Source organism: Pelodiscus sinensis, chromosome 29, assembly GCF_049634645.1.
Source record: "Pelodiscus sinensis isolate JC-2024 chromosome 29, ASM4963464v1, whole genome shotgun sequence".
Lineage (NCBI taxonomy): Eukaryota > Metazoa > Chordata > Testudines > Trionychidae > Pelodiscus > Pelodiscus sinensis.
In genome coordinates this window covers 8157137-8182444 of record NC_134739.1, presented here as the reverse complement: position 1 = coordinate 8182444, position 25308 = coordinate 8157137, and the positions used below count along the sequence as shown (strand labels likewise).

At 45.5% G+C, this 25308-nt stretch overlaps 2 protein-coding genes across 12 annotated transcripts in view; one reads left to right on the top strand and one right to left on the bottom strand.

Moving 5' to 3' along the window:
- Window positions 1–8968, bottom strand: part of BRCA1 (BRCA1 DNA repair associated) — a 78159-nt gene extending 69191 nt beyond the window's left edge. For 2 of the 6 annotated variants that reach the window (XM_075911346.1, XM_075911347.1), the window contains exons 1-2: window positions 8667–8968; window positions 4664–4744 (exon numbers count right to left, since the gene is read on the bottom strand). In XM_075911346.1, the coding sequence (XP_075767461.1) occupies window positions 4664–4743 (80 nt within the window). In that variant the 5' untranslated portion in view covers window position 4744; window positions 8667–8968. Of the gene's footprint in view, window positions 1–2450; window positions 3450–4663; window positions 4745–6520; window positions 6718–8666 lie in introns of all 6 variants that reach the window. The other 4 variants (XM_075911345.1, XM_006125702.4, XM_075911348.1 and 1 more) reach the window with 4 other exon arrangements.
- The window catches only part of NBR1 (NBR1 autophagy cargo receptor), a 29726-nt gene continuing 13263 nt past the window's right edge, over window positions 8846–25308 (top strand). For 3 of the 6 annotated variants that reach the window (XM_075911350.1, XM_075911349.1, XM_075911352.1), the window contains exons 1-11: window positions 9112–9249; window positions 10984–11094; window positions 14143–14205; window positions 15862–15880; window positions 16973–16995; window positions 17786–18004; window positions 18918–18992; window positions 20020–20237; window positions 22030–22194; window positions 23583–23789; window positions 24753–24912. In XM_075911350.1, the coding sequence (XP_075767465.1) occupies window positions 9115–9249; window positions 10984–11094; window positions 14143–14205; window positions 15862–15880; window positions 16973–16995; window positions 17786–18004; window positions 18918–18992; window positions 20020–20237; window positions 22030–22194; window positions 23583–23789; window positions 24753–24912 (1395 nt within the window). In that variant the 5' untranslated portion in view covers window positions 9112–9114. The other 3 variants (XM_006125703.4, XM_025185966.2, XM_075911351.1) reach the window with 3 other exon arrangements.

Below are 25308 nucleotides of genomic sequence, written 5' to 3'. Positions count from 1 at the left end.
GTGGCCCTTGCATTTAGAGCAGAAGGTGGAGGGAGATGTGTGGTGATTCTTAGTTCTTGTGTAGCCCATGTTGCTGGGGAGATGGGTTGCCACATTAAATACTGATTGTAGTTTCCAGAGGGCCAAAAGCCTCATTTCCAATTAGCAATACTTTAGCCTGCTGAGATGGGAACCAATCTCCTAGAATAGAACATACGACTTGCAGATGCTACTATCTGAGACCTTAAGAGTTTGTGAGGAACAGAGATGCACTCCTAAACTGCGCACTGAATGGTCGTTATGCAACTATAATCGAGACTGCACCATGCTGGAAATGCCTTAAAAAGTGCACTATGGTTATAATGGTCCTCATGTCTTGACTAAATTAACTCAGTGTTCTGAAACAGACACAGCCCTCTATTGCTTTTTAGATACAGCACCTAGAACAGCGGTTCCTAACTTTTTCCAGATGGGGACCCATTTTGACAATTCAGAAAGACTTGGTGACCCAAGGCAATTCAAAAACGGGAGGAGGAGAGGGGGCAGAGCCACCTGGGGAGACACTTGAAGACCCTTTTGAAATGTAATGGCGACCCATACTTGGGTCCCGACCCATAGGTTGGGAAACCCTGACCTAGAGCAAAAATCAACATCATTGGGAAGAGAGTTCTAGCTAGAATACCACATGCTCATTTAATTCCACAGGACTGGAATAATTACATTCCAGCACAGTAATTATAACCCAAACCAGGCAGACATCCTGAAGACAAACTCAGAACACAGGAATATTCCAGCACACAGAAAACCCTAATAGGATTGAAACCATTCTCATGGTTTACCTTGCAACTTTACAAACACAGTGGTTAACAGAAACATTATCTCCTCTGCCGCACTGTTTACTAAAACAGCTGAAGTCATTGCACTGTGTTCAGCATCTTATTTTTCAGGATGACATGTTTCATAATGAACAGTTATGAGGGATGTAAAATGTCAGTTAAAAAGGTAACCGTGTAACTGCTGAAAATCTTAGCTGCAGGGAAGCCGCCTCCCTGGGAGCCAGGCTGGCAGCCCCTAGGGAACCAATGTGTAATCTACAGTGGGAGAGCTGAGCCAGGCCCGCCATGGACAGGGATTACCCTGGTTGGCTGGAGCAGTTCCTACCTGTGGTGGTCCGCGCAGGGCTGCAGCAGCTCCCTGCCTGGGACAGGCGGGGAGCTGCTCCAGCCCCTAGGGTTAACCGGAACTGGTAAGCATGACCTGTTTAAGGTGATGCTTACTGGTTAACCTTTCACATCCCTAATGTTTTCTCTCTCTCCCCCTCCCACCCACCTCCGCCCTTGGGATTGGTGAAGGTTAATAAAGATAGGACCTGCCCAATCATGGAATAATGTTGTCAAGGACCCCATATACCATCCAAAAACCCAATACACAGGATGTTTAATACTGAGGTTTTCAAACTTTTTTTTCTCATGACCCAGTTGAAGAAAATTGTTGATGCCGCGACCCAACAGAATTTGACTGGAGTGTGGGCTCCGGGGTGGGGCTGAGGATGGGAGCTTTGGGTTGTAGGAGGGGGCTCCAGCTTTAGTGGGGAGGTCAGGGCTGGGGCAGAAGGGGCTTATCTTACTCCCAGTCAGCAGTGTAGTGGGGGTGCTCAGGCAGGCTTCCTGCATCTCCTGGCACTGCAGACCAGGCTGTGCCCCAGAAGCAGCCAGCAGCAGGTTCTCAGCCAATGGGAGTGTGGAGCAAGTGCTCGGGGCAGAGACAGTGCATGGAGCCCTGTGCGCTCTCCTCTCCCATCCCCAGCTAGGAGCCAGGCCTGCTGCTGACCACTTTTGGGGCACAGTGCAGTCTGCGGTACCAGTCTGCCTAAGCACCCCCCACTCATCACCTGATCATGCTGAAGAAATGAGACCCAGTGCCTAACATTCCAATACTGGATCACGACCCATAGTTTGAAAAAAAAAAATTCCCTGTTTTAACAGGAAGTAAGGACTTTAAATATCTCCTGACACTAACCCACCTCTTCTTTCTCTCATTCTCATATACAAGCAATCATCACTAGAAGGAAGAGATTACAAAATAAGGTTCTAAGCAGGAGAGAGGGGAAGGAGTAAGAAGAAAAGAAAACCAAAAAGAGAGAAAAACAATTCCACTGGGATAGCCTTTCTACAATCTGTGATTTTTAGCATAAGCAGTTATTTTTCATTTCCTGTACCTTTCAGACCTCAAATATGGCACTCCAGGTGAATTAGTACATTTCTTGTGAGCATGGGCAGCCAAGGTCAAAATAGTCAAACCCGTGCTAGTCTCGATACATAAATAAAACGAATGCATGGAGTTAGGAATTACCATAGCAATATGCAACTGGTGCAGAACAAAACATACAACAAATTACTTGGCTTTAGGCATTTTAACTCTTACAGCTTTCCTTAAAACAAGCAAGGGATGGCTTCAAAATATGAACTCACTTTTGGTCCTGACTCCTCTGTTGTTACGGCTTTGAGACACACTCCTGATGGATTTACTTGAACCATTTCCTTGCTTTAGCCATTTTCAAGTCAGCTAGTACGACTTACCTTCGACATGAGGAAAAATTCCCTTTTGTTTAGATAAAACGTCCTACAGCTAGGCAAGCATGGTGTTAACAGAATGAATTATGCTGCAAAGCCCTTAAGGGCTTCACAGTTCTTTTATCTGCATCAGGAGAGCAGATAATTCAGAATCTCAGAAATTAGTAACATGTAAGAACAAGCTAGGTATTTTCCGTTCACTGCTACCATGCTTCTTTCAACAGCTGCCACAGAAATGAATTTCAGCTCAATGAACCTCAGTGAATAAAAGAAGAAAAAAACACAAACTTTGCCAAGTACTACAATGGCTTCAATTAAAAGGCCACATAAAAATGACTTTCACTTGGTCAAAGCAAATAAAGCAGTTTCTGCTGCAGAACAGCCTAACTAATAATTGCTAATATCAAAATCCACTGCAGTAGCCAAAAAAGCAGTATCAGCATTAACACTCACTCCTGCATCCTTAATTTTTATGAGTCTCCTGTTAAAACCGATAATTTGCTATAATAAAGAACATTACACTTTTATGACTTTGATTCTCATGAAAAAGAGGAATAAGTGGGCCCAACCTACACAGTATCCATAGCTTTTTGTGCACTTTAAAATTACCACCATGAAAGGTTAATAAATATTGTATAATCCCAGAAATATTTTTTAATATTGCCATCTATGGCTTCGCTGGCTTAGTAGTTCTTAAAGTTAGACAGTGCATTTTTCCATGGTTTATTATCTAGCAAATATGCTGTTAGTTTCAAGGATCAAATCCATATTGCTTCTTAGAGTTCTCCCAACAACATGACGGTAAAGTGACATTGGGCAAAACTCTCTCCTCAGACAAGATATTCCACTCTGACGTACGGAGCTTCCAACACACATGGGCTACGTCTAGACTGGCCCCTAAAAACGGAAAAGGGATGCAAATCAGGTAAGTCAGCATAGGGAAATCCGCGGGGGATTTAAATATCCCCCGCAGATTTAAATAAACATGTCCGCCGCTTTTTTTCCAGCTTGGGGAAAAGCCGGAAAAAAAGCATCTAGACTGGCGCGATCCTCCGGAATAAAGCCCTTTTCCAAAGGATCTCTTATTCCTACCTCAGGGCCTACCCCGCGGATTTCCCTATGCTGATTTACCTGATTTGCATCCCTTTTCCGTTTTTAGGGGCCAGTCTAGACGTAGCCATGAAGTACAGAATAGGGTAGGAAATGTGCACCAGGCAAACCTGGAAGCAAAACCTTGACAACTGTGTTGGATTATAATTTCTCTGTGCAATTATGACCTTTTAGTTTTTTCCACTCTCAAATGGTTCACTACATACGGTCATTATAACAAATCAAGCAGTGATTCAGAGACTTACCAAAGACGCACCAACATCATTGCACCTTAAATGCTCCAGAAGAGGCAGTATAGTGACATTTGATTAGTCATAATGGCTTTACAATGGAAGTGATCACATTATATCATGTCCACTGCAGTTAGGTCAAGTCATTTCTAGTCACTGGGGCAAAATCTATTATGTTAAGCTTCTTTAAAATTCAACTCAAACCCTTCATCCTTGAACTGTTTACTATTATATGCAAAATCTACCACATATGTTGTTCTTTGAAATTAAAGAGTCTGTCCTAAACTCATCAAGAATTCTGAATTTCCTGGCTTTAATTCTGACCCTTAACATTTTAACATGCTTGTTTTAAAGGACTATGGACTTTGTGTAGAGATGAACAGCCTGATTCTCGGTTCTCTCACAAGCAGTGCTTGGATCCAATCAATTTGTTTTTTCCCCCACTATTGAATAGTTAAGAGAGATTCATGCTTCCTTGTTAATAAAGGCAGAATGTGTTAGCACACACATTTCTTGCGTGTATCCAAGTGTTGTTTTTAACTCTTCATGCTTAGATCTGAGCAAATGCAAATATTTTCTCAATAAGCTTTCTGAGATACAGCAAGCTTAGGCTTCACATAACACAAATATGCATTTTCCAAATGACCCCAACTATTCAGTGTGTTTTTCTAGATGTGCGTAGAGTAAATTGTATTTAACTATAAGGCAAAAAAAAAAATAGTAAGCAATTTTACTGCATAGTATGAAGTCCAGATTATTTCCTTGACCTACCATATTGGACACTCCAAGTTCTTCTGCATAGCCAAGAGCACACTTTGTACATCTCCAATGGCAGCCACAGATGAATCCATCCTTTAATTCCAGACACAATATACAAGAGAGAAACATCATTGCAATTTATTCCGGCACAGTGTCTCATGTTCATTTGCCTATGAGGTGAATATTACAACATTAATATGTGCTGTTGTCGTTGGGCCCTTGCTCTGAAGGGTTTACAATTGAAACTATAGACTTGACATTACATATGAAGGTGACTACCATCTAGAGGGGGTAGAGTAGTGCAGGGTAAAGTAACAGAAATAAGATCATATAGGATTCAGTGAACTCATGTAAACTTCTTGATGAACAATTTTTTTCAAGCCTTCATTTAACATATGAACTATTTTATTTTTTGAGGCTCTGCGGCAGATCTGAGTCTTTAGGAGGAGTCTGAATGCAGTGAGCATGATGCCTTAGTAAATAATTTTCAGTATATTTCTTGTATGTAAAGCTAGAAATATTAACTGGGAACCTGTTTTATTAGTCCAGGTATTCCAGTAAAAGCTATTAGTGATACTTTTGGAACTTAATGAGTAGGTGATCAAGTCTACAGCCTGTGAATGGTTTTGTTTTTTCCAGCAAACCCAAACTATGGTTGGTCCTACAAAGACATGTGGTTAGGCCACTAGACACTGGAACCCATTTTGGATCTGATACATTTCCACTCAAGGTGAGAAAAATTAGAACTGAACACAAAGAATTCCCACCTTGGGCAAAAGCAATGTAAAGGGGGGAAACCAAACAATAGGGCAGTTGCCAGACGCCAAGAGACCTCCCCACTTACCACCTAAAATGCCTACCGGAAACATCTAAGACTGAAAAAGGGAAGGATTGGGCCCAAGCCAGAAGGCTGCCTAGTTTGTGAAAGAGATAATTAGAACTACTGTTGAGCTAAGAATCTGCATGTAACACTTCTTTTAGCATATTAGAATTAACCAGTGGGGTTTGTTTCTTTTGGCTTAGCAATTTACTTTCATCTTTTTTCACATGCAACCACCTAAATCCTACTGTTTATACTTAATAAAAACATTTTTGTTTGTTATCAAGCCCAGTGGAAATAATTGTTTACCAGGAGGGCTGATGGAATAACCATTGTGCATCTCTCTCACTCATTGATAAAGAGGGAGAATTTATAAGCTTTCTCTGTGTAAAACTTTTATCCAGAGCAAGACAGATTTATCTGGGGCTTTTGTCCCTTTGGGGGTTAGGCTCTTGGGTGTTGTCAAGAACCTTATAGCTAAGTCCTCCCAGAGCTAAGCTGGTTCAGTGCGGCTACGTCTACACTGGCCACTTTGAAGTAGGAATAAGAGCCTCCGGAAAAGGGCACTTTTTCCGGAGGATCGGGGCCAGTCTAGACGCTCTTTTCCGGCTTTTTTAAAAGCCGGAAAAAAGCGGCGGACATTTTTATTTAAATGCCGCGGGGGATATTTAAATCCCCCGCGGATTTCCCTACGACGACTGCTGAAATTTACATGCCCCTTCCGGAAAAGGGGCCAGTGTAGACGTAGCCACTATGTTTTGCTCTGCTGGGAGGCAGTAACCCCAACTCTGTGCTTTGACTAGGGGAGAGCAGATCATCTGGCCCAGCAGGACACGGGCATAGGGAGCCTCAGAGAGAAAGAAAGTGGGCATCAGTTGCTTGATCAGCACACTGGGTAAGAACCTCAAGGGGATTTCTGTGATCCAACCCATCACACTTAGCACAACAGAGTCCTGCTCCCACATGTGACCTCTATGCACCACCTTAGCAGCAATATAACATCCCATTTAATGTGTTAACCAGGGTAGTTAATAGTTTAAAATGCTTACCAGGGTAAATGGTTAACTGGCACCAAGATGGGCTAGAGCAGTCCCTGCCTGCAGCTTGGTGTGTCCACCCGGGCACAACATATTGTGCCACATGTGGGGAACTGCTCCAGCTGGACTGGGAGCTGCTTACCATGGTAAGCATGCTGGTAACTAGCTGTCTGGTAAGCATTGCATTAACTGGTTACTCCTTTATATTCCTATACCCAAGTACAAAAAGATTTTTAATTAAAATATCTATGGAATTAAATATTTTAGAGACACCACTGTAAAGTTTCAAATGGGAAAAATTCATAAATAAGGCTACTCTTATTATTGCTGGTTCAGTACAGTTCTATAGCTGAGTAAGCAGCAATGCACATCATATGTCTGCAAAACGAAAAATCTGAAACCCTCTTGGCTGACAGGCAGTATGGGCAACTGGAAACCAGAAACAAACCATGATATGGCTCAGCAGCAAAAGCAGGTGGCACTAGCAGAAGATCAAATTACTGTTAACCTGAACAATCAGATTTAGTTTTTGAGCCAAAATCTTTGCCACGTTATTCTGGGATGGCAGTTTCCAAGTATGAGACTTTTTACTTGAATTGGATTATTGGATAGACTAAGTTCTGAAACTCAGACAGTGGGGGCAGCATTGTCTTAAAATTTACTCTTGAAGCAAGGACAAAAGTAAACAGAAAAACCCATGGAGGGAGTGACAGTCTGGCACTTATCTTCACAAGCTGAGCAGGTGAAAGGAGGCAGGGGTAGGAAAACAAAGGAGGACAACCACATCAGCCACTCATTTAAAGTGAACCAAAACAGTGGGAGGGACCTCCTCAGACAAACAACAGACCCTGGCAGCCAAACCAAACAAGTGGAATGGTCCTCCAGTCACAGCTCTTCTGTATTCTTACTAATTACACCCCACTTTTCAAACCCTGTGACACATACCCCTTACTCCCACACCTTGTGAATTCAAGGCTTAGCCCTCCAGACTCTGGCCCCATCCTGAACCTTGCCACTTTGGAGCCCTATTCCCCTGGGGCCCTTCCCCGTGTATGTTCCCCAGCCCCCACCAATGTAGGGTCACACTCTCACCTCAAACCATGCCAGCATAGCGTCTACCCCTGCAGGCTCTGCCCCACCCCAAACCCTGCTTAGGTCCCTCCCCACCCTACACATGAACCCCCACCCCTGAGCCTTGCCAGCTTAGGTTCTACATCCCCCACACATCCACCCCCACCCGCAAGCCTGCCAGCTGAAAACCTAACCCCTGCCCCACACATCCTCCCCCAAGCCTGCCAGCATAGGACCTACCCCCTGCCCCACACATCCACCCCCAAGCCTGCCAGCATAGGACCTACTCCCTGCCCCACACATCCTCCCCCAAGCCTGCCAGCATAGGACCTACCCCCTGCCCCACACATCCCCCCCCAGCCTGCCAGCATAGGACCTACCCCCTGCCCCACACATCCTCCCCCAAGCCTGCCAGCATAGGACCTACCCCCTGCCCCACACATCCACCCCCAAGCCTGCCAGCATAGGACCTACTCCCTGCCCCACACATCCTCCCCCAAGCCTGCCAGCATAGGACCTACCCCCTGCCCCACACATCCTCCCCCAAGCCTGCCAGCATAGGACCTACCCCCTGCCCCACACATCCCCCCCACGCCTGCCAGCATAGGACCTACCCCCTGCCCCACACATCCCCCCCAAGCCTGCCAGCATAGGACCTACTCCCTGCCCCACACATCCTCCCCCAAGCCTGCCAGCATAGGACCTACCCCCTGCCCCACACATCCCCCCCACGCCTGCCAGCATAGGACCTACCCCCTGCCCCACACATCCCCCCCAAGCCTGCCAGCATAGGACCTACCCCCTGCCCCACACATCCCCCCCACGCCTGCCAGCATAGGACCTACCCCCTGCCCCACACATCCTCCCCCCCAAGCCTGCCAGCATAGGACCTACCCCCTGCCCCACACATCCCCCCCAAGCCTGCCAGCATAGGACCTACCCCCTGCCCCACACATCCCCCCCACGCCTGCCAGCATAGGACCTACCCCCTGCCCCACACATCCCCCCCAAGCCTGCCAGCATAGGACCTACCCCCTGCCCCACACATCCGCTCTCCCCCCCCCCCCCCCCCCCCCCGTTCGCTCACTCGCTTTCTTTCCAGCTTCCTCTGTCGGACCTTTTCACCGCTTCGCGCCCTTTCCATCACCTAGGAAACCACCCCCTTCAAGCGGCCAATCAGCCACCAGAGTTCGCATCCCGTGGAGGAGAAGAGTCGGCTGCCCGCGCACCCGGAAGTGAGGGAGTAAGTGAATTGATTGGCTGGGCTGTCCCATGTGACTTTGGGGCTTGTTTATTCCGTCACGGGCGGACGGCAAAAGGCCAGAGGCCTTTTGTTGGGGGCGGAGTCGGATTCCTTCAGCGAGCGGGGCCATGTCTGGAGCCCGGCCCCGCCGAGGAGGTACAAGGCGCCCAACAGAGCCGACGGTTCCCAGTGTACGCGGGCACTTCTGGGAGGCGGGGCATGCTGGGAGTTGTAGTAGGCGAGCGCGAGGCAGGCTGGGCATTGTGGTTCCGCCTGCGTGATGACGCTGTGCATGCCGGATGATGCCCTCCTCAGGGGCCAGCCGGAAGTGGGGGGAATCCAGCCTCTCGCGCCTCTGTTTATTATTGTGCTGCTGGCGAACATGGCCCGCCCCTCGCGGCGGAGACCAATCAGACGTCGGGCGGCTGTGAGTGGCGGGCGTGCAGACCAATCGGGTGGCATAAGGGTGCGGGGGGGCCAGAGAATCAATCCGCCATGTTTTGACTCCTAAGCTGCTGTCAGAGGAGCGAGCGGCGCCTGAAGCCCCTCGTACCTCAGCCGGGACCTGCCGGGGGCGGGTAAGGAGCCTCAGCGTGGGGGAGTATCTCGCCCCCTCCCCCGCGGGCTGCCCCTTGAGTGGAGCGGCCGCACCCTCCCCCCGCGACGTGCGTCTGCCCCCCCCCCCTCAGCTGCGGCCCCCGGGCCGCTTCCGGCCCGCGGGCCAGGCCTGGCGCGGAGCTCCACTAGCCCCGAGCCCGGGGCGCCCCCCCCCCCCCAAGCTGGCACCCGTGGGTCAAAGCACCGGGCTTGGGGCAGCTCCCCAGCTGTGGGGCGAATCTGTGGGAGGCTGAAGCGACGGGCCCGCTGGCTTGTAGCTCGTGGGGCAGAGGCTTCAGCCCCTCGGGTCCCAGGTTCGAACCCGCCTGCTGCCAAGGGCTTGACAAGGTAGGGATGGGACAGTGTGATCAATGAACCCATCAGCCAGAGCGTGTAGGTTCATGCTATAGACCACGCACATGTACCTCCCCCTTGCCACTCAGTTTTTTAGCAGGCTGGCCAGCCGCCTGGCTCAGTCCCGGCTTGCGATGGGTCCGGGACCTATCCCTGCTGTGGCTCTGCATTTAAAATGTATTAGGAGACGGGCAGGTAGGCAGCTTGGCTCAGTTCTGGCTCGTGCCGTGTCCGGGAGCTCAGACACCCCACCCTTCCCCTCAGACATTGGTCCTGCCTAGAGCAGGGGGCTGGACTTGATGACCTTCTGAGGTCTCTTCCAGCTCTATGGTTCTATGACAAGGGCTACTGCCACTCTGCACTGCTGCCTCTTTATCAGAGGCAGCAGTGCAGGGTTTTTAAAGTCGCTTCCCTTGGGACCAACTCCTGCCTGGCACCCTGCGCTGCTGCCTCTGATACAGCAGCGTGGAGTAGCAGGGGGAAACTCCGGAGTGAAGTCAGCTCTCACAGGTTGCTGGCCCTGCACCTGGGGACTATAGAATAGTCTGTACGAATTCATGAGGTTACTTGACTAATCAATTAACTGATATTTTAACATCCCTATTACAAGGGGGGTAAGGCTTATCTGGGATGAGCTGCTGGAAGGTCTCTGAAGCTTGTGACACCAGCTGAAGGAAGTATGTAACCCAGAGGCCCTGAGACAGGGAGAGTCGCTTTCCCTTTCTCAGGGGTCTCGGTGCCTCTGCGTTACACATGTATTGAGTAAAAAAAACAATATGCCAAAAAAGCTAAGTAGCCCAAAGCCATGTGGGCAGTGCCTGGAAGGGCAGTGATGCCTTCAGCTGTATGATCTGCCTGTCAGGAATACAGCCCAGCCAGTTCAGGGAGGAAGTATCTGCCAGTCACCTGACTCTAGATCTCAATGTAAACTGCTGTTGGAGGAGTTGTAGTGAATTTCCAGAGCCAAGACTCCAGTTGGGCTCTGTGTGGGATGGCTGATTGGTGAAGAGGAATGTCATTTGTGTGAGCAAAGCCATCATTTCTATAGGCAAAGTTTTGTTAATTCCTAGACTCTCAAAGTTTTGTTCAGTCTTAAATACTACAGACTAAATTCACAATTCCAGTGAAGTTGCATTTAATTTCCCCAGAAGAGGATTTGGGCTGAAATGTCTTAACATATTTTAAGGTACCACATTTTCTTTTACCATAGCCCCGCAGCATGGAGCCCCAGATAAATCTCAGTGTGACTTTTAGTGGTGAGACCCAGAGTTTCCTGGTTTCAGATTCATCAAACACAACCTGGGCTGATGTGGAAGCCATGGTGAGTTTTGTGATTGTATTGATGAGTTTGCTATACTATCCTGCCTCTTTCCAAATTTCATAAAAATCTAGGAGTGAAAGAACATTTATTTTTAATATAGTCAATTGTATTTCTTTTGAGAAAAGCAAATTAGTGGGAATGTTAAAATAGATCATTGCCACAGTGAAGAACTTAAACACAAGATCCTCTAAACTTCGTTAAGCTAGTAGCTACATATATTCTACATATTTTTGCTGGTGCTGCTATGTTAGTCCAAGGCAGTGACGGGAAACCTAGGCTAGTAAGAGGGCTGCATAAGTGGCCCTCCTTCATTTCAGTGGGTCACAAGATTGTCATAACCAAGACAGTCTCTCAGGATAGGATAGTTTTGCTAACTCTGCTTGTGTACCTAGAATTTGCGGAGGGGGGAGTATCGATTGGGTAGTAGAAGCACTTCGATTGGATGCAGAAGGCGCGCACAGCTCTCACAATGTTGTGTGCAATCCGTATGCACCTCGTTTCACCTGCCTTTGCTTAAGTGCATGACACTTTTATAATACTGGTAGGAAAAAAAACTGCACAGATGAAAACCAGCAGAGTCTGGCAACCCTGTGCATGAGCAATGGTAAACCAAATGTCTCATGTGCCACACATAGAACCCCAGTGGGCCACAGGTTGCCCACCACTTGTCCAAGGTACGAAGAGAAATATTTTGACTAATGTAAATGGGTCCATAGAAGCCCCTAGTAAAACTCCCTAGTCTTGGGAGTCCTAATCATGTTGATGTCTGTGTTTTCATAGCATCATAGGTCTGGAAGAAACCTCAGGAGGTCATCGAGTCCAACCCCCTGCCCAAAGCAGGACCAACCCTAACTAAATCATCCCAGTCAGGGTTTTGTCAAGCTGGTACTTAAAAACCTCTACGGCTTCTTCATCTCTCTCAATCTTGTCAGTCTGTCCCCTTTTTACCCTTGATGTTTTCTAGAATTGGTTGCAACTCACTAGTTCTGGGGTGAAATATTATTTTGTGAAAGTTTGATTTTTTTTTTTTTCATTTGGCTTGTCTGAAAGTAAGAGGTAGGTCTTAGAGTCTCCATATCCTGTTCTTTTCCACACCACTAACAATTACGAAGGTCTCAAACTTAAGGCTTTTTTCACCCTCAAATGCAATGGCAAGTCCTCAGCCTGTTAATTCCCCTCCCATTCCCCTCCCCATCAAAATAGATCTAGGGAAACGATGGGTCTCTGTTTTGACTGACTGGTTCTCCTGACACTTATCTTTGTTCTGAGGTGCAGTGGAATTGCCTACATAAGAGTTATCAGCTTCTTGTTATGTTGGTGTTTTTATATACAGGTTTGTCCTTTGGATGCAAATATTTATCTTGCATATAAACTGTGTGTGTAAACTTGTGCCAATCTGTATATCCTGTTAGGCGGCTGGTAACTGACAAGTGTTAGTTTGGATTTGCATTTCCAACACTTTCTAGCTAAACTCCTTCATTGGGACAGCTCTCTGAGGGAGTTCACAATACCCTTAGACACAGTAGGAATAATGCACTGAATTCCTTTCCACCTGCAATCACCCTCCATCTTTTTCCTGTTTCTGTTTTGTTTCTTCTGTTAATACTCTCACAAAGCTGCATCTTGACAGAAAGGGCAGTTATCAGTTTATACCTCTGCTTCCCATTACTTTCGAAGACTTGGCAGTTATCTTCAATAGGGCCCTGCTTCACAGCTCTCATCCTTGTATTCAGGAACTCAGTAGCACTCCCTTGAGAACTTCACTTCAATCTTCTGGAAGGCATTGTAGCTCAGATTCTCACGAGAAGCCAGTCAGATATCCTTTTTTCCCCTTCTAAAAACAAGGCCATTGGCTCTGTAATCCTATCTCCTACTCACACAGGGAGTGAGGGATATGAGCCAACTGCAGCACTTCCTATAGCTGTGTGAGTGCTGGGGTGGATGCTCCAAAACTTTCAGTGCTGCAGTTTCTCAATGGAGAACTCTGCAGGTAATGTAAAACAGTATGGCAACTATAAACCTGCAGTGAGGGATTCTATCAGGAGTGCTGAGATGACTTTCTAAAGGTGCTGATTCTGGGCTGTATTATTGAGGCAACTGCATTTATTGTCCTGGTCCGCTACACTAATTGCTGTTATTTCTCTGGGGCGTTGCTCATTTCTCAGGAATCTACTGCAAAGAAACTCTGCTTTCGCTTGTCTTCCATCCCCACTGGTTGTCTCTGCTAGGTTTAGAATTGCAGAAACCTGGTCCTTATGTAATTATTCCTTGTGTCAGGGGGAAGGATTAGAATCTGCTTCAGGAAAGAAAAGCATTGTTTCCATATGTAAATTTCATAATTGTGGAAACGTACAAGCGCCTCAAAGACTTATCACACTAGAAAACATTTGCCTGTGTTTATGGCTCATTTGGAGCCTTTCTGGATCGTCTGCTAGTGCAAAATATAGAAAGGTTCCATCAGACTCTTTTCCTGAATCTGAAAAATTTGAAGTTAGAGTTTCTGTGTGGTCCCACTGTGCAGATGATCAGGCAGTGGGTGCTGTAGAAGTAAGGAGCTTTAATTCTGGTGTTTCTGTATCTGGAAACCCAAGGGACAATGAAGCAGTTATGTGAAATAAAGGCTCCTCACATGAGTAAACTCTTTTGATGGCTTGTTTGTGTAAAAGTGCAGGTGCTTAAGAATGGTTTGCCTCAGCCTCTCTTTATTGCAGGGTATTTATACAGAATAGGATCATTAACGCTGTGTAAATCCCTTTTCAGGGGAAAGGTTGCTAAATGAATCTTGGTTTTAGGTGCATATTAACTAAGGAACACAAGGGATCAAAGGGAAGTATGGCCCTTGATCCTGATGAGGCAGGGAAGGGGGGGAAGAGGAAGAAAATGAATGAATGTAACTTGACTGCAGAAAAATGGGATTTCATAAACTTAATTGTTCTCAAACGACAGACAGTGGGAAAGGAGAGAGTTAAACCATCTCCTCTATAATAATAATGACTAGCTAAGAACTACCACGTTCCTGTCTCACTCTGTATTTATTTTTATTTGCAGGTGAAAGTTTCATTTGATCTAAACAACATTCAGATCAAATACGTGGATGAGGACAATGATGAGGTACTTATGTTAATGATTCCAGTTGTGTGCTCCCCCCCAAAATTAGTGTGAGGCCACCAACTAATTGATGGTTTGTCATTGGTCATTCAGGTAAATGGTTTGTGTTTGACAGGTCAGAGTTAACTTTCTTTGCCACTCTGCAGCGCCACCTATAGGATTCACTTGGCTGGTTTCCCCTCTTAAAAAAAGATGGAAAGCTGCTGTCCTGTTGCCATCTTCCATAGCCTTATGAAAATCGGTCGTAGTCCCGCCCTCTTGTGTGGTGGGATGCTCCTGTTCTCAGCCACTGCAAAGCAAGCTCCTTTGCTCCTGCAGTTTCTTGTGGAAAACTTAGGTCTGTTTGTATGATGTGGCAAGTTCAAATTCTTTGAATGTTTTGTTCAGACTCCATGATCTCTGTGAAGTGATGCTTCCCTTCTGAGGGAGTAAGTTGCCCACTTGTAATTGTTCTTTTTGGGTGACTACCTGCACAGCATTACCTGACCCACTCACTGTTTTTCAGTGTGTAGTTAGAGGGTTAGTTCACAGTTCCACTCGGATAGCTCCTGAACACTGCCCATTGGATAGCTCCTAGCGCTTGTATGCATTGTGGGGGAAGTAAATGCTTTTGGAAGCTTTAAGTGAGCACCCTTTTTGGTACTTTAGACAACAGATCAGTATTGTGTGGGCTCCAGAAAAGGATTACAGGAAGAGTCTCTGTTTAGGTTTTAAGGCACTCTTCTGAAGACTAGGTGCTCTCTTTGTTAAACTTCATTCAGAAATGCTAACTGATGACTCATTGCCCAGAATCAACAGTGTAGTGACGAAATAGGATCTATCTTGTGCAACAGATTAGTATCTTTTCTGTGCATACTTACTAATCGGACAAACTGTAGGAGATGGGGCTGGCTTGTGTCTAAATCAGTTGAGCATTACACATTGAAAAGTAATAAATTAGAATCTACAGGCAGTCCCCGGGTTACGTACAAGATAGGGACTGTAGATTTGTTCTTAAGTTGAATTTGTATGTAAGTCGGAACTGGTACATATTGTAGGAGAAACTCTAGCCAAGCATTTCTCCAGAGCTCAGTTTTATTCTCCCACACCTCACTTCCCTCAGTCCTTTATTCTCAAGCTGAGGTGTCTGCTGAGAAAAGCCGCTCCACGTCTCCCTGGTCTGCTGGGAGGAGTGCTAGCTTTGCGTCTCCCTGGTCTGCTGGGGGGAAGCAGCTAGTGCGGGGTTGCCTCACCCCGTTTGTAAGTAGGGATCTGATGTAAGTCGGATCCATGTAACCCGGGGACTGCCTGTACTTTGTAATTGGGTCACTGACAGAAACAAAGGCATTGATGAAATCTTCTTCAACTTGCTTTTAGTAAACAGGATTGTGTGTTTTGTGTTCTAATAGTGCCTCAAATGCCTCAGTTGGGGATTGATACACAAATCTAATAAGAGCCAAAGAGTGTACAATCTCAGTTAATAACAAGATGCAGCAGGATGAAATAACACCTGGGTGGAGGTAAGGATGGGGTAAGAGAAGTAAGACAACGTTTCTGAAAGTCTGAATAAGGAATAATTTTATTGAAAGTAAATTTTCAAATATTGGAGCATATGGGAAGTAGTTATAGGAAATTTTAATGATGTGGTTGGCCTTTGCTCACTATTATTTCTCTTCACAGGTCTCTGTCAATAGTGAAGGTAAGTTATTGCTTTATTTTTTCATGTTTGGTTTGTTGTTTGGTTTGTTATTTTCAGTAAAGTAATAGCACTGCTTAGATTTCTGGGGAAATGTGGCATTGCTTAGGCAGTGCCAAGGCATGGCATCTCCCTGGTGAAGAGGGAGGATCTGCTTCTGAAAATCTGTAGCACTGCTATTTTTAAGAATCCCCTTTTAACCATCCTTCCTTCTGTTGCCCCCTGGCTTATTACTGGCTGGCTCTATGTAGAGAGAGGGTTTTTAAATTGTGGCTATTAAAAAGCTTATGGAGTGTTAGCTAGTCCTGTTGTCCTCACTCTTCCCCCTCCCCCCCCGCCAAAGTTTTCTGGATAAGCAATCCATACTTGGGTGCTGGCTGCTGATGATCATATTTCTCCCTCAACCTCTTCACAAATGAAGGGATGTTTGGTTCATCAAGGTTGCCAGTGTCTTGAACTTCTGCAGTGGAGGGTCCTGATGCTCAGGTCTTCTGGGGAGTTGTAAGATATTTGTTGTTGTCCATTGGCTCATTATGAAAAATGGGTAGAAATGAAGGGAGGACTTGTCGGGCTGCACATGTTAAGGATGTAAACCTGCCATTTAAAAAGTTATCAGGTTAAACATTATGTTTAAGTGGTTAACCATGGAGCAACCCTCCACTCATGGCGTCCGGGCAGCATGTACCACTGGCTACTCTGGCCAGGCCAGTCTGGGAGGGGAGCTGCTCCAGCCCCATTGGGCTGGAACACCCCCCACCTGTGCTGTGGGATGGCGGGCCTAGCCGGACTGAAGCAGCCTCCCACCTGTATCACGCTGTAGGTGGAAGGCTAGTTAACTGGTTACTGGTAAACATCACCCAGTAAGGATGATGCTTACTGGTAACTAGTTAACCGGTTATATCTTTACATCCCTAATGTGCATATACTTTCTTCTGTGCTACTTTTGCAAATTGGAGAAGGCTCTTTAAATGCTACTGAGTCCCTGAGAGAGAGCCCTCACTTCATAACACAGGATCCCAAGTATCAGATGCTGAATGAATGCCCCCATGTTATGTCTGAGACATGGAAATATTCACACACTTTTTTTTCTTTTAGAGGAATATGAAGAAGCTCTGAAGGTAACTGATCCTGTACCCTTTCTAATATCTTCAAAAAAATCTCTATAATGGAAATCCAGGTAGTGTGGGATTTCTCAGGCTATCTGGCATGTGGGAAATCAGAACAGCGTGGTTGTAAATTGTCTAACTTCAGACACTAGTTTGAAGGCTTCATCAGAATAATTCTTCCAGGCCAGAATATTGTTCCCCTGGCTTTCCAAATGTTTTGAATCTTGAACAACAAAACAATATTCAGATAATGTAAAAAGGACTCACTCCTATGCGTGGTGTTCCACACTCTTAAAGGCCTTATTACATACATGCTCCAGTCCTGCATTCCTGAGTAATGTAAACTACAGTGGTGGCAAGCTCAGCTGCTTAATCTAAGGTTGAATTCTCCGTTATATCACTTTCTATGTAACTAGCAGACCAATCTTTTCACCACTTGTTTCAGTTTTTAATTTCTGTTCTGGAACTAATGTTTAACTATTAAAGAACAAAAGAATTTTGAAGCAATCTTCTGTCTGCTCTAAAATTCTCCATAGTCCACCCTGTTTATCAGCTCAGATAAAACTGCTCTGCTGTGGTTTTAACAAAACTAACAGAAGCTCTGTCTTCTTTCCCTGCCATTTGTATTACGACTTTTTAATGATTTTATTTGGTGATTGAGACCAGCTGAGAGTCTGGCATGTCCCTTGCTTGTTTGGCTTTTCAGCCATGCCACTGTAGCATATGTGTCTGCTGGAAAGCTTGTTTGTTGCCTGTGAAATGGAGGAAATAGAAAGTGTGTGATCATGCACTGTTTACTTAGATTGCAGTTACACAAGGAAATCAGCTCCAAATGAAAGTGTACGAAGTCAACTCCCTTCCAAGTGAAACTCTGCATTCCTGTTCCACACAAGCATGTGAAAAAGCTGGGTCAGAAAAACTGCCTATTCCCAAAGACGGAAAGAGACCCCTCTCTCACTATTCCATGCTTGCTCAGGCCTTGGGGCGGGATTTGAAGGCTGAAAGGGAGACCACAACACAGGTAGGATTCGGAGCTGTATTGTTTAAAACAAATGGTTACTAGAAGTAACACTTGCTAGTCTTTTACAGCAGGCTGGTAGTCAAAATTTTGCTTCTCAGTTGTACCTCTTCAAATCCACTGAAATCAGTGAAGTTGATTTGATGTAACCGAGGGGCGGGTTTTTTGGCCTGATACTAGGATGGAGTCTATGTCGAGGACGAAGTCTTAAACATTAAAGGAGGTGTGATTATTACATTCCTAAAGCCTTGATTCCCTCTGTAATTCTCAGCTACAAACTAGCTGCTGTCAAGTAATTTTCTCTGTTTCAGGATAGAATTTAACATCTAAAGCTAATAGTGGAAGAAGCTTTCAGTAAGGTTGTAGCCTGATAACTTGGGCCGTGTCCAGACTCAGGGGTTTTTTCGGGAAAAGTAGCCTTTTCCCGAAAAAACTTCCCCTGCGTCCAGACTCAAGCCGCGTTCTTTCGAAATTATTTCGAAAGAACGCGGCTTTTCTTTCGATGGCGGTAAACCTCGTTTCACGAGGAAGAACGCCTTCTTTCGAAAGTGCCTCTTTCGAAAGAAGGCGTTCTTCAATGTAAAGAGGCCGTCTTCGAAAGAGAGCATCCAGACTCGCTGGGTGCTCTCTTTCAAAAAAGCGGATTTCTCTTTCGAAAGATCCGCCTGCAGTCTAGACATAGCCTTAGTGTATGCAGGTAGTGGCTTGCTTATGTTTTAGTAGGAGACTGAAACTCTTTATGGTGAAAGGTGCTTTAGGGGAGGAAGTTTTGAACTATCCTAACTACACATGGATAGAGAGGGGTGGGAGGTATTTATTTGGATTTTGGATTAAGCAGCAAAAACTTCAAGTTGATTAGAGATACATAATTTCTTTGTATGTATTTAAGGTTTGCAATTTATTTTTGGCTCTACAGCAAAAGCTAAATCATAATGAAGCTGAAGGGACCAATGAAAAGCCTCCAGAGTGGTTTACTAGCTACTTGGAATCCGTAAGTGTTTCCTTAGATCTTTGTCACCTCAAAGATTTGTGAGAGACACTGTTGGGGTGGGATTTTGTTTCTTACGAGTATAGGTTTGATTGCATCTGTGTGATGGGATGTGGAGCAGCCTCTGTTTAAGGGGAGTTCAGACTGCCCTCCATCTCCCCCTCCTTTCCTCCTCCCTCCCCCGCCCCAGACAGGAGCTGCTACTGCAAAGCAGCCTCTACCCTTGGCGCACCCAGGTTCGCCATGGACAGAGGCTGCTCTATGGGATGCCTAAACTTAATCGGTTAATCGTTTACTCCACTGTACACTAGCATTCCTACTAAATACACAAGCACACTGAAGAAATGAATAGCCAGGAATAATCAGCTATTGTCTTCCTGAAACTAATCCAAGTCATAATGATTTTTGTAATAATAGCACCACAAACTAAGCAACTCCTTTCATCTAAAGAAGTGAGTTGTGCCCACGAAAGCTCATGATACTATCTACATTTTTTTGTTAGTCTCTAAGGTGCTGCAGGACCATTTGAAGGTTTTTCAGTTACAGACTAATACGGTTGTCCTCTGGAGACTTTTAAGCAGCCCTTTAAAAAGAAGCTAACCAGTACTATTCAGAATAGGGGATGGTAAGAAAAGCCAGGACTCAGACATGTAAGGATCCTGTAAAACTGAAGGTGAAAACCTACTGGCTTTCTCGGAAGGTCCATGCAGATCCTGAGTGTAAAGAGAAATAGTTGATTCCCAGAGTTTCCTGGCCTGCCTTGGAAGCTGTGCCATAGAATGAATATGAGAATCTTCTCTTTGCTTTTCTCCTATAAACATGAAAGTGAGTGGTTTGGTAGTTTGTAAAATGCCACCTGAGTCTCTGAGGAGGGTGATAATCCACTGATTTCAGTTTGAAAGATGCCAGGAGAGGGAAAGGAATTAACATTGAACTTTCTGGCTTAAAACCTGGGAATATTGTGCCTATATGGACCAAAACCTAAAGTGGACCAGGCATGTGCCATTGGTGACCTTCTGCTTATCCTCAGTTCAGGGAACAAGTCGTTAAAGAAACTGTTGAGAAACTGGAACAAAAACTAAGTGAGAAGCTCATCCTTCATAATCAGCCCCCAGACTCCTCCAGCAGCTCCATTGCAACAGCAGACCCAGCGCCAGAGACCCAGTCAACGGACAGCAGCCAGTGTGACTGGCTAATATCCTGCAGCAACTGCCAAGCCCGGATAGTGGGGATCCGCTACCAGTGCAGGTACACTCTGATGGCACCTGGCTCATTAGGAAGAGTGACATTTCAGTGTTGCATGCCTGTAGACCAGAGGGTGGGCAAAAGCCTCACAGTAGGCTGGATTCCACCTGCCGAGGGCTTTGATCTGGCCTGCAAGGCAGTTCCAAACTCTGCCCCTAGTATGTTGCCTCGGAGCGGGAGAAAGGCACAAGCTCTTCTAACTGCTTCTATTTAAAGGGCTTGTGACTTCCCCACGCCTTGCCTAGCAGCTGCGGGGAAGGAGAAAGTCCTGCAAATAGAAGTTGAAAGGGCTCGCGTCTTGGGCTGCCTAGCAACACGCTAGAGGCGCAGGGAGCTGTGAGCCCTTTTAAGTGCTTCTGTTTAAAGGGCTGGTGCCTTCCCTGCACCTGTCAGGCAACGCGTTACATAGCAGCCGTGGGGAACACAAGAGCCTTTTAAATAAACAGCTGAAAGGGATCACGCGTCTATGCGCTAGAGGTGTGGAGAGCTGCATGCCCCTTCTGCCTGAGGCCCCGCCCCTTCCTCCCAAGGCCACTTCTGAAATTTGTGACATGCCCCCCGCCCCCCCCCCGCCTCCCCACCTTCAAAAATGACTGCCCACCCCGGCTGTAGACTGTAGGAAGAGGAATTGTCGGCACTGTGGAAAAAAATCTCTAAAGTTTAAACCCACAGAGTGTGGTCCTGATCTCAGATGTGCCTGTGTGCATTGCTGCATGTCTTGTATAATCAGCAACTGTGTCAGCACACGTGCTTTTGGTGACTTGATAACTTTCTCAGTGGGCTGGGGGCCTTGATCTGAGATCCCAGTGTCTTTGGTAAATAGTTCTGTTTTTGTCCATGATTGGGTTACTAGTTCATTGCACATACTTTTCTCCCCTTCCTCTCTGCAGCCACAGCAGAATTCAAAGCACTAAATCCTGCATTAAGGTCATTTATGAGATCCTACAGATCTAAGTCAGTGGTTCCCAAACTTTTCGACATCATGCCTCCTTTTTTGATTTTTGAGAAACCCTCATGCCCCCCTCTCCCCAAAGCAGCAAAACTTGTTGAGCCAAAAAAAAGGGAACTGAGGAAAAAGGGAACAGCAAAAATTGGGGGGGGCTGGGTCCCCTCCCCTTCCCTCCCTCCCCCCGCGGGAATTTCTTCATGCCCCCTTCAGTTTGGGAACCCATGATCTAAGTGCTATGTGGTAACACAGCTCTCATAAAAAGGGGCAGCGGCCCTTTGAGGTCCTGCAAAAATAAATTCTTTGTTCTTCTGGCCTAAATAGCAACTGTAGAAGTTGACCTAGTTTAGTCTTGTGTATCTTTCCTCTGTCACTCAGAGCATGCAGTTTGGGACATTTCCATTAATCTCATTCCATCTGCATTATAGCCCTGGTAGGCTGCTGAAAGTTTTGGTGTCCTGTCCTCTACACTGTGTCATTCACTCTATTTTAGTATATTTTACAAAGAATTTTGCTTAGGTTTTTTTACCCCATTTCACAGAACTATCCACAGCCTGTCACTCAGAGTTAAGTAACACATGTTTTAAGATGGGACAGTAAAGAGTCAATGACTCAATGTTTTGGATGGAGATGGGTTGGAAGGAATGTTCTTGATAAATGTGGCTGCATTAATAAGGGAGCCAGCTCATGTTCCACCCAGTTAATTTTGCCTAATATCCAGAGGTTCTGATACAGTGACTGCTTCTTAAGGGAAATGGGGATGTTACCCATATGAGGATTTCCTTTCCCAAACACACGTGTTCCTTTATTTGTTTTTAAACAACATGCTTGCCTCTGTTTCCTTTGCAGTGTGTGCCCAGCCTACAGTATTTGTGAACTATGTGAAGCAGGGACATATGAACATGATCCTAATCATGTCTTGTTGAAATTGCGGAGACCTGTTCTATGTGTGTCTGAGACGTACAGCATTGGGCAGTTCTCCCCTCGTCTCCCAGCTACTCTGGAGCAAGTTAGGTAAATACATAGCTGCTTCGGTTAGATGGTAGTGTTCTTCTGCTCTGCAGGAGGCAGTTTGAAAACACCTGTATTTTGGGGGTTTGTTTAGGTTTTTATGACTCCAGATGTAGAAGAAAGCAGGAAGTGGAAATTATTTCCAGAATATGCATTAGATGGCTAAGCAGAGTAGAACGTCCATGCCATGTTAAATCCAAGACTGTCTTAGACTCTTCAAGAATGGTATGAGGGAAATAGGATGAAGTTTAATAACGACAAATGCAAAGTGCTCCTCTTAGGAAGGAACAATCAGTTTCATACATACAGAATGGGAAGCGACTGTCTGGGAAGGAGTACGGCAGAAAGGGACTAGGGGTTATAGTGGACCACAAGTCGAATATGAGTCAGCAGTGTGATGCTGTTGCAAAGAAAGCAAACATGATTCTGGGATGCATTAACAGGTATGTTGTGAGCAAGACCCGAGAAGTCATTCTTCCGCTCTACTCTGCGCTGGTTAGGCCTCAGTTGGAGTATTGTGTCCAGTTCTGGGCACCGCATTTCAAGAAAGATATGGAGAAATTGGAGAGGGTCCAGAGAAGAGCAACAAGAATAATTAAAGGTCTAGAGAACATGACCTATGAGGGAAGACTGAAGGAATTGGGTTTGTTTAGTTTAGAAAAGAAAAGATTGAGGGGGGACATGATAGCAGTTTTCAGGTATCTAAAAGGGTGTTACCAGGAGGAGGGAGAAAACTTGTTCATCTTGGCCTCTGAGGATAGAACAAGAAGCAATGGGCTTAAACTGCAGCAAGGGAGGTTTAGGTTGGATATTAGGAAAAAGTTCCTAACTGTCGGGGTAGTCAGACACTGGAATAAATTGTCCAGGGTGGTTGTGGAATCTCCTCCCCAGAAATATTTAAGAGTAGGTTAGATAAATGTCTATCAGGGATGGTCTAGACAGTATTTGGTCCTGCCATGAGGGCAGGGGACTGGACTCGATGACCTCTCGAGATCCCTTCTAGTCCTAGTATTCTATGATTCCAAGAAGGTGGAAGAGATGGACAGAAGTTTCTTCTTCTTATCTCATAGGTGCTGTAGAAGCCAGCTAACTAGTTCAGTGAGTCCCTGTGGTACAACGTATCTTAATGTGACCTCCAAGAGTTAGTTCTTCCATCAGAGCCACATTGAATATCCTTGCCAGCTATTCAGGAATTGTTGCAAATTTCAATCCTTTGGGAAATGTGCCCAGCAGGAGATGTCACTGAGAGATTGCTTGTAGAAGCCTGAGGCTTTTCATTCTGTATTCTATTAAACGTTCCGGGCAAAACTAGAATTATGTTTCTTGCTGGAAGCTGAACTCCAGGGTGGTTGTTACATATGTTATACAGATCTGGATGTCTTTATTTGCAGGCTCCAGAAACAAATGGACAAAAGATTTCTGAAGGCAGAAAAGCAAAGATTACGAGCTGAGAAGAAACAGCGCAAAGCTGAGGTCCGAGAGCTCAAAAAACAGTTAAAGCTGCACAGGAAGATTCACCTGTGGAACTCTGTCCATGCGCTGGAGATCACCGGCTCACCCGCTAGCAAATCAGAGAGCCCCCAGCTCAGTGCTGTCATGTAAGGAACGCTGGGACCTACTGCAGTACTTTGTGCATAACTGTTCTATTTCTCGATCCTGTGATGCAATGAAGTTAAAACGTTATGTAGAATTTTATGAAATAGAGAAAGGCTAAACCCTGGAGACTCACCATGACAGTGGAATTCCATGGAAGGTTTTCCCTAAGTGAGGATTGCAGGGTTTGGCGTTTCTCATTAGATGGGAGTCTTTCATGTAGAGAATTCCACTAGAGTTGTTCCATTGTTCTACTTCTGCATGTACAGGTTTAAAATATGCAATACCTCTGGTTTCTCATTCCCTTAAAATCATTGGGGTGTATTTTTTTCCACATGTGTCTGCATCCAGTTAACCTTAGTGAGAGCTATTTATGCTCATGGATTGTTTAATAGGTCCAATTGTGTTACCTGTTTACTAAGTAGGAAATGTTGCGCCCCCCCCCCCCTTTTTTAAAGGACACTAAATTGAACTATAGTGCAGACCTGAAACTGTATTTAAATTTGCAAGCCTCCTACCAAGTTTTTGTGGGAGGGGGGGAAAAAATGTAAACCCATCTGTTGTGGAGAGTCCTTGCAGGGAAAATGATGAGGCTGACCAGATACTAGTGTTCTGATTCAACAAAGCATTTCAATGTGTGTTTAAGTGCTTTGCTGAATTGACTCCAAAGAACTGTCAATTGGAAGTAAACCAGCTTGGAATAAATTATTACATTTATATTAATCGTAGGTGCTATAATTATACTAGGGAGAACTTTCAGAATAGTGTCTTATTTTGAGCCCTGTAGCAAAGGAAGACACACTGCTTAGTGGTGGGATTTTAAAACGTAAGTCGAAGATATTTATTTAAAATGCTAGGGCTTTGGATCTGCCTTCCACAGACAGAGGAGGAGAATGACAACTGAAATAAGTCTGTCTGCTTCATTCAGTCAATTTCAGAGCAGCTTCTGTGCTTTGCTCTGTATTCAGGAGTCCTAGCCAGCCCTGTCCAACAATTGTCCCAACACTGAGCGCAGCATTTGTGGATGAGAATTTGCCTGATGGGACTCACCTACAACCAGGGACAAAGTTTATCAAGCACTGGCGGATGAAGAACACAGGCAACGTGGAGTGGAGCTCAGACACCAAGGTTCACCCCTTTTGCTATGACTGTGTTTACACTTGTAAATTACCTAAGTGAGTTCCAGGAGGTAAAAGCTTGTATGTGTTGGCTATGGACAGGGATTTTATTTCTGATTGCAGCCAAAGCAACACATGCCTCAGGTTCTGGCTAGTCTGTTCATAGAAGAAAAGTAGACCTCTTGCCCTGCTTAGGACTAGATGCCACAGGACTGCAAAAAGGGCTAAATGACCACTGTAACTTTGGGTAGCTGTATTGAATTGGTGACTTGCATCAGTTTTTGCTTCTGTCACTCATACAAACATCTGACCACAGCATGCAGCCTCTTCCTTTCCTTAGCCTAGGCCAAAATTAAAATGGAAACCTCAAAATTTTATCAGCCTTTGCCATGACTGTGACTTACAA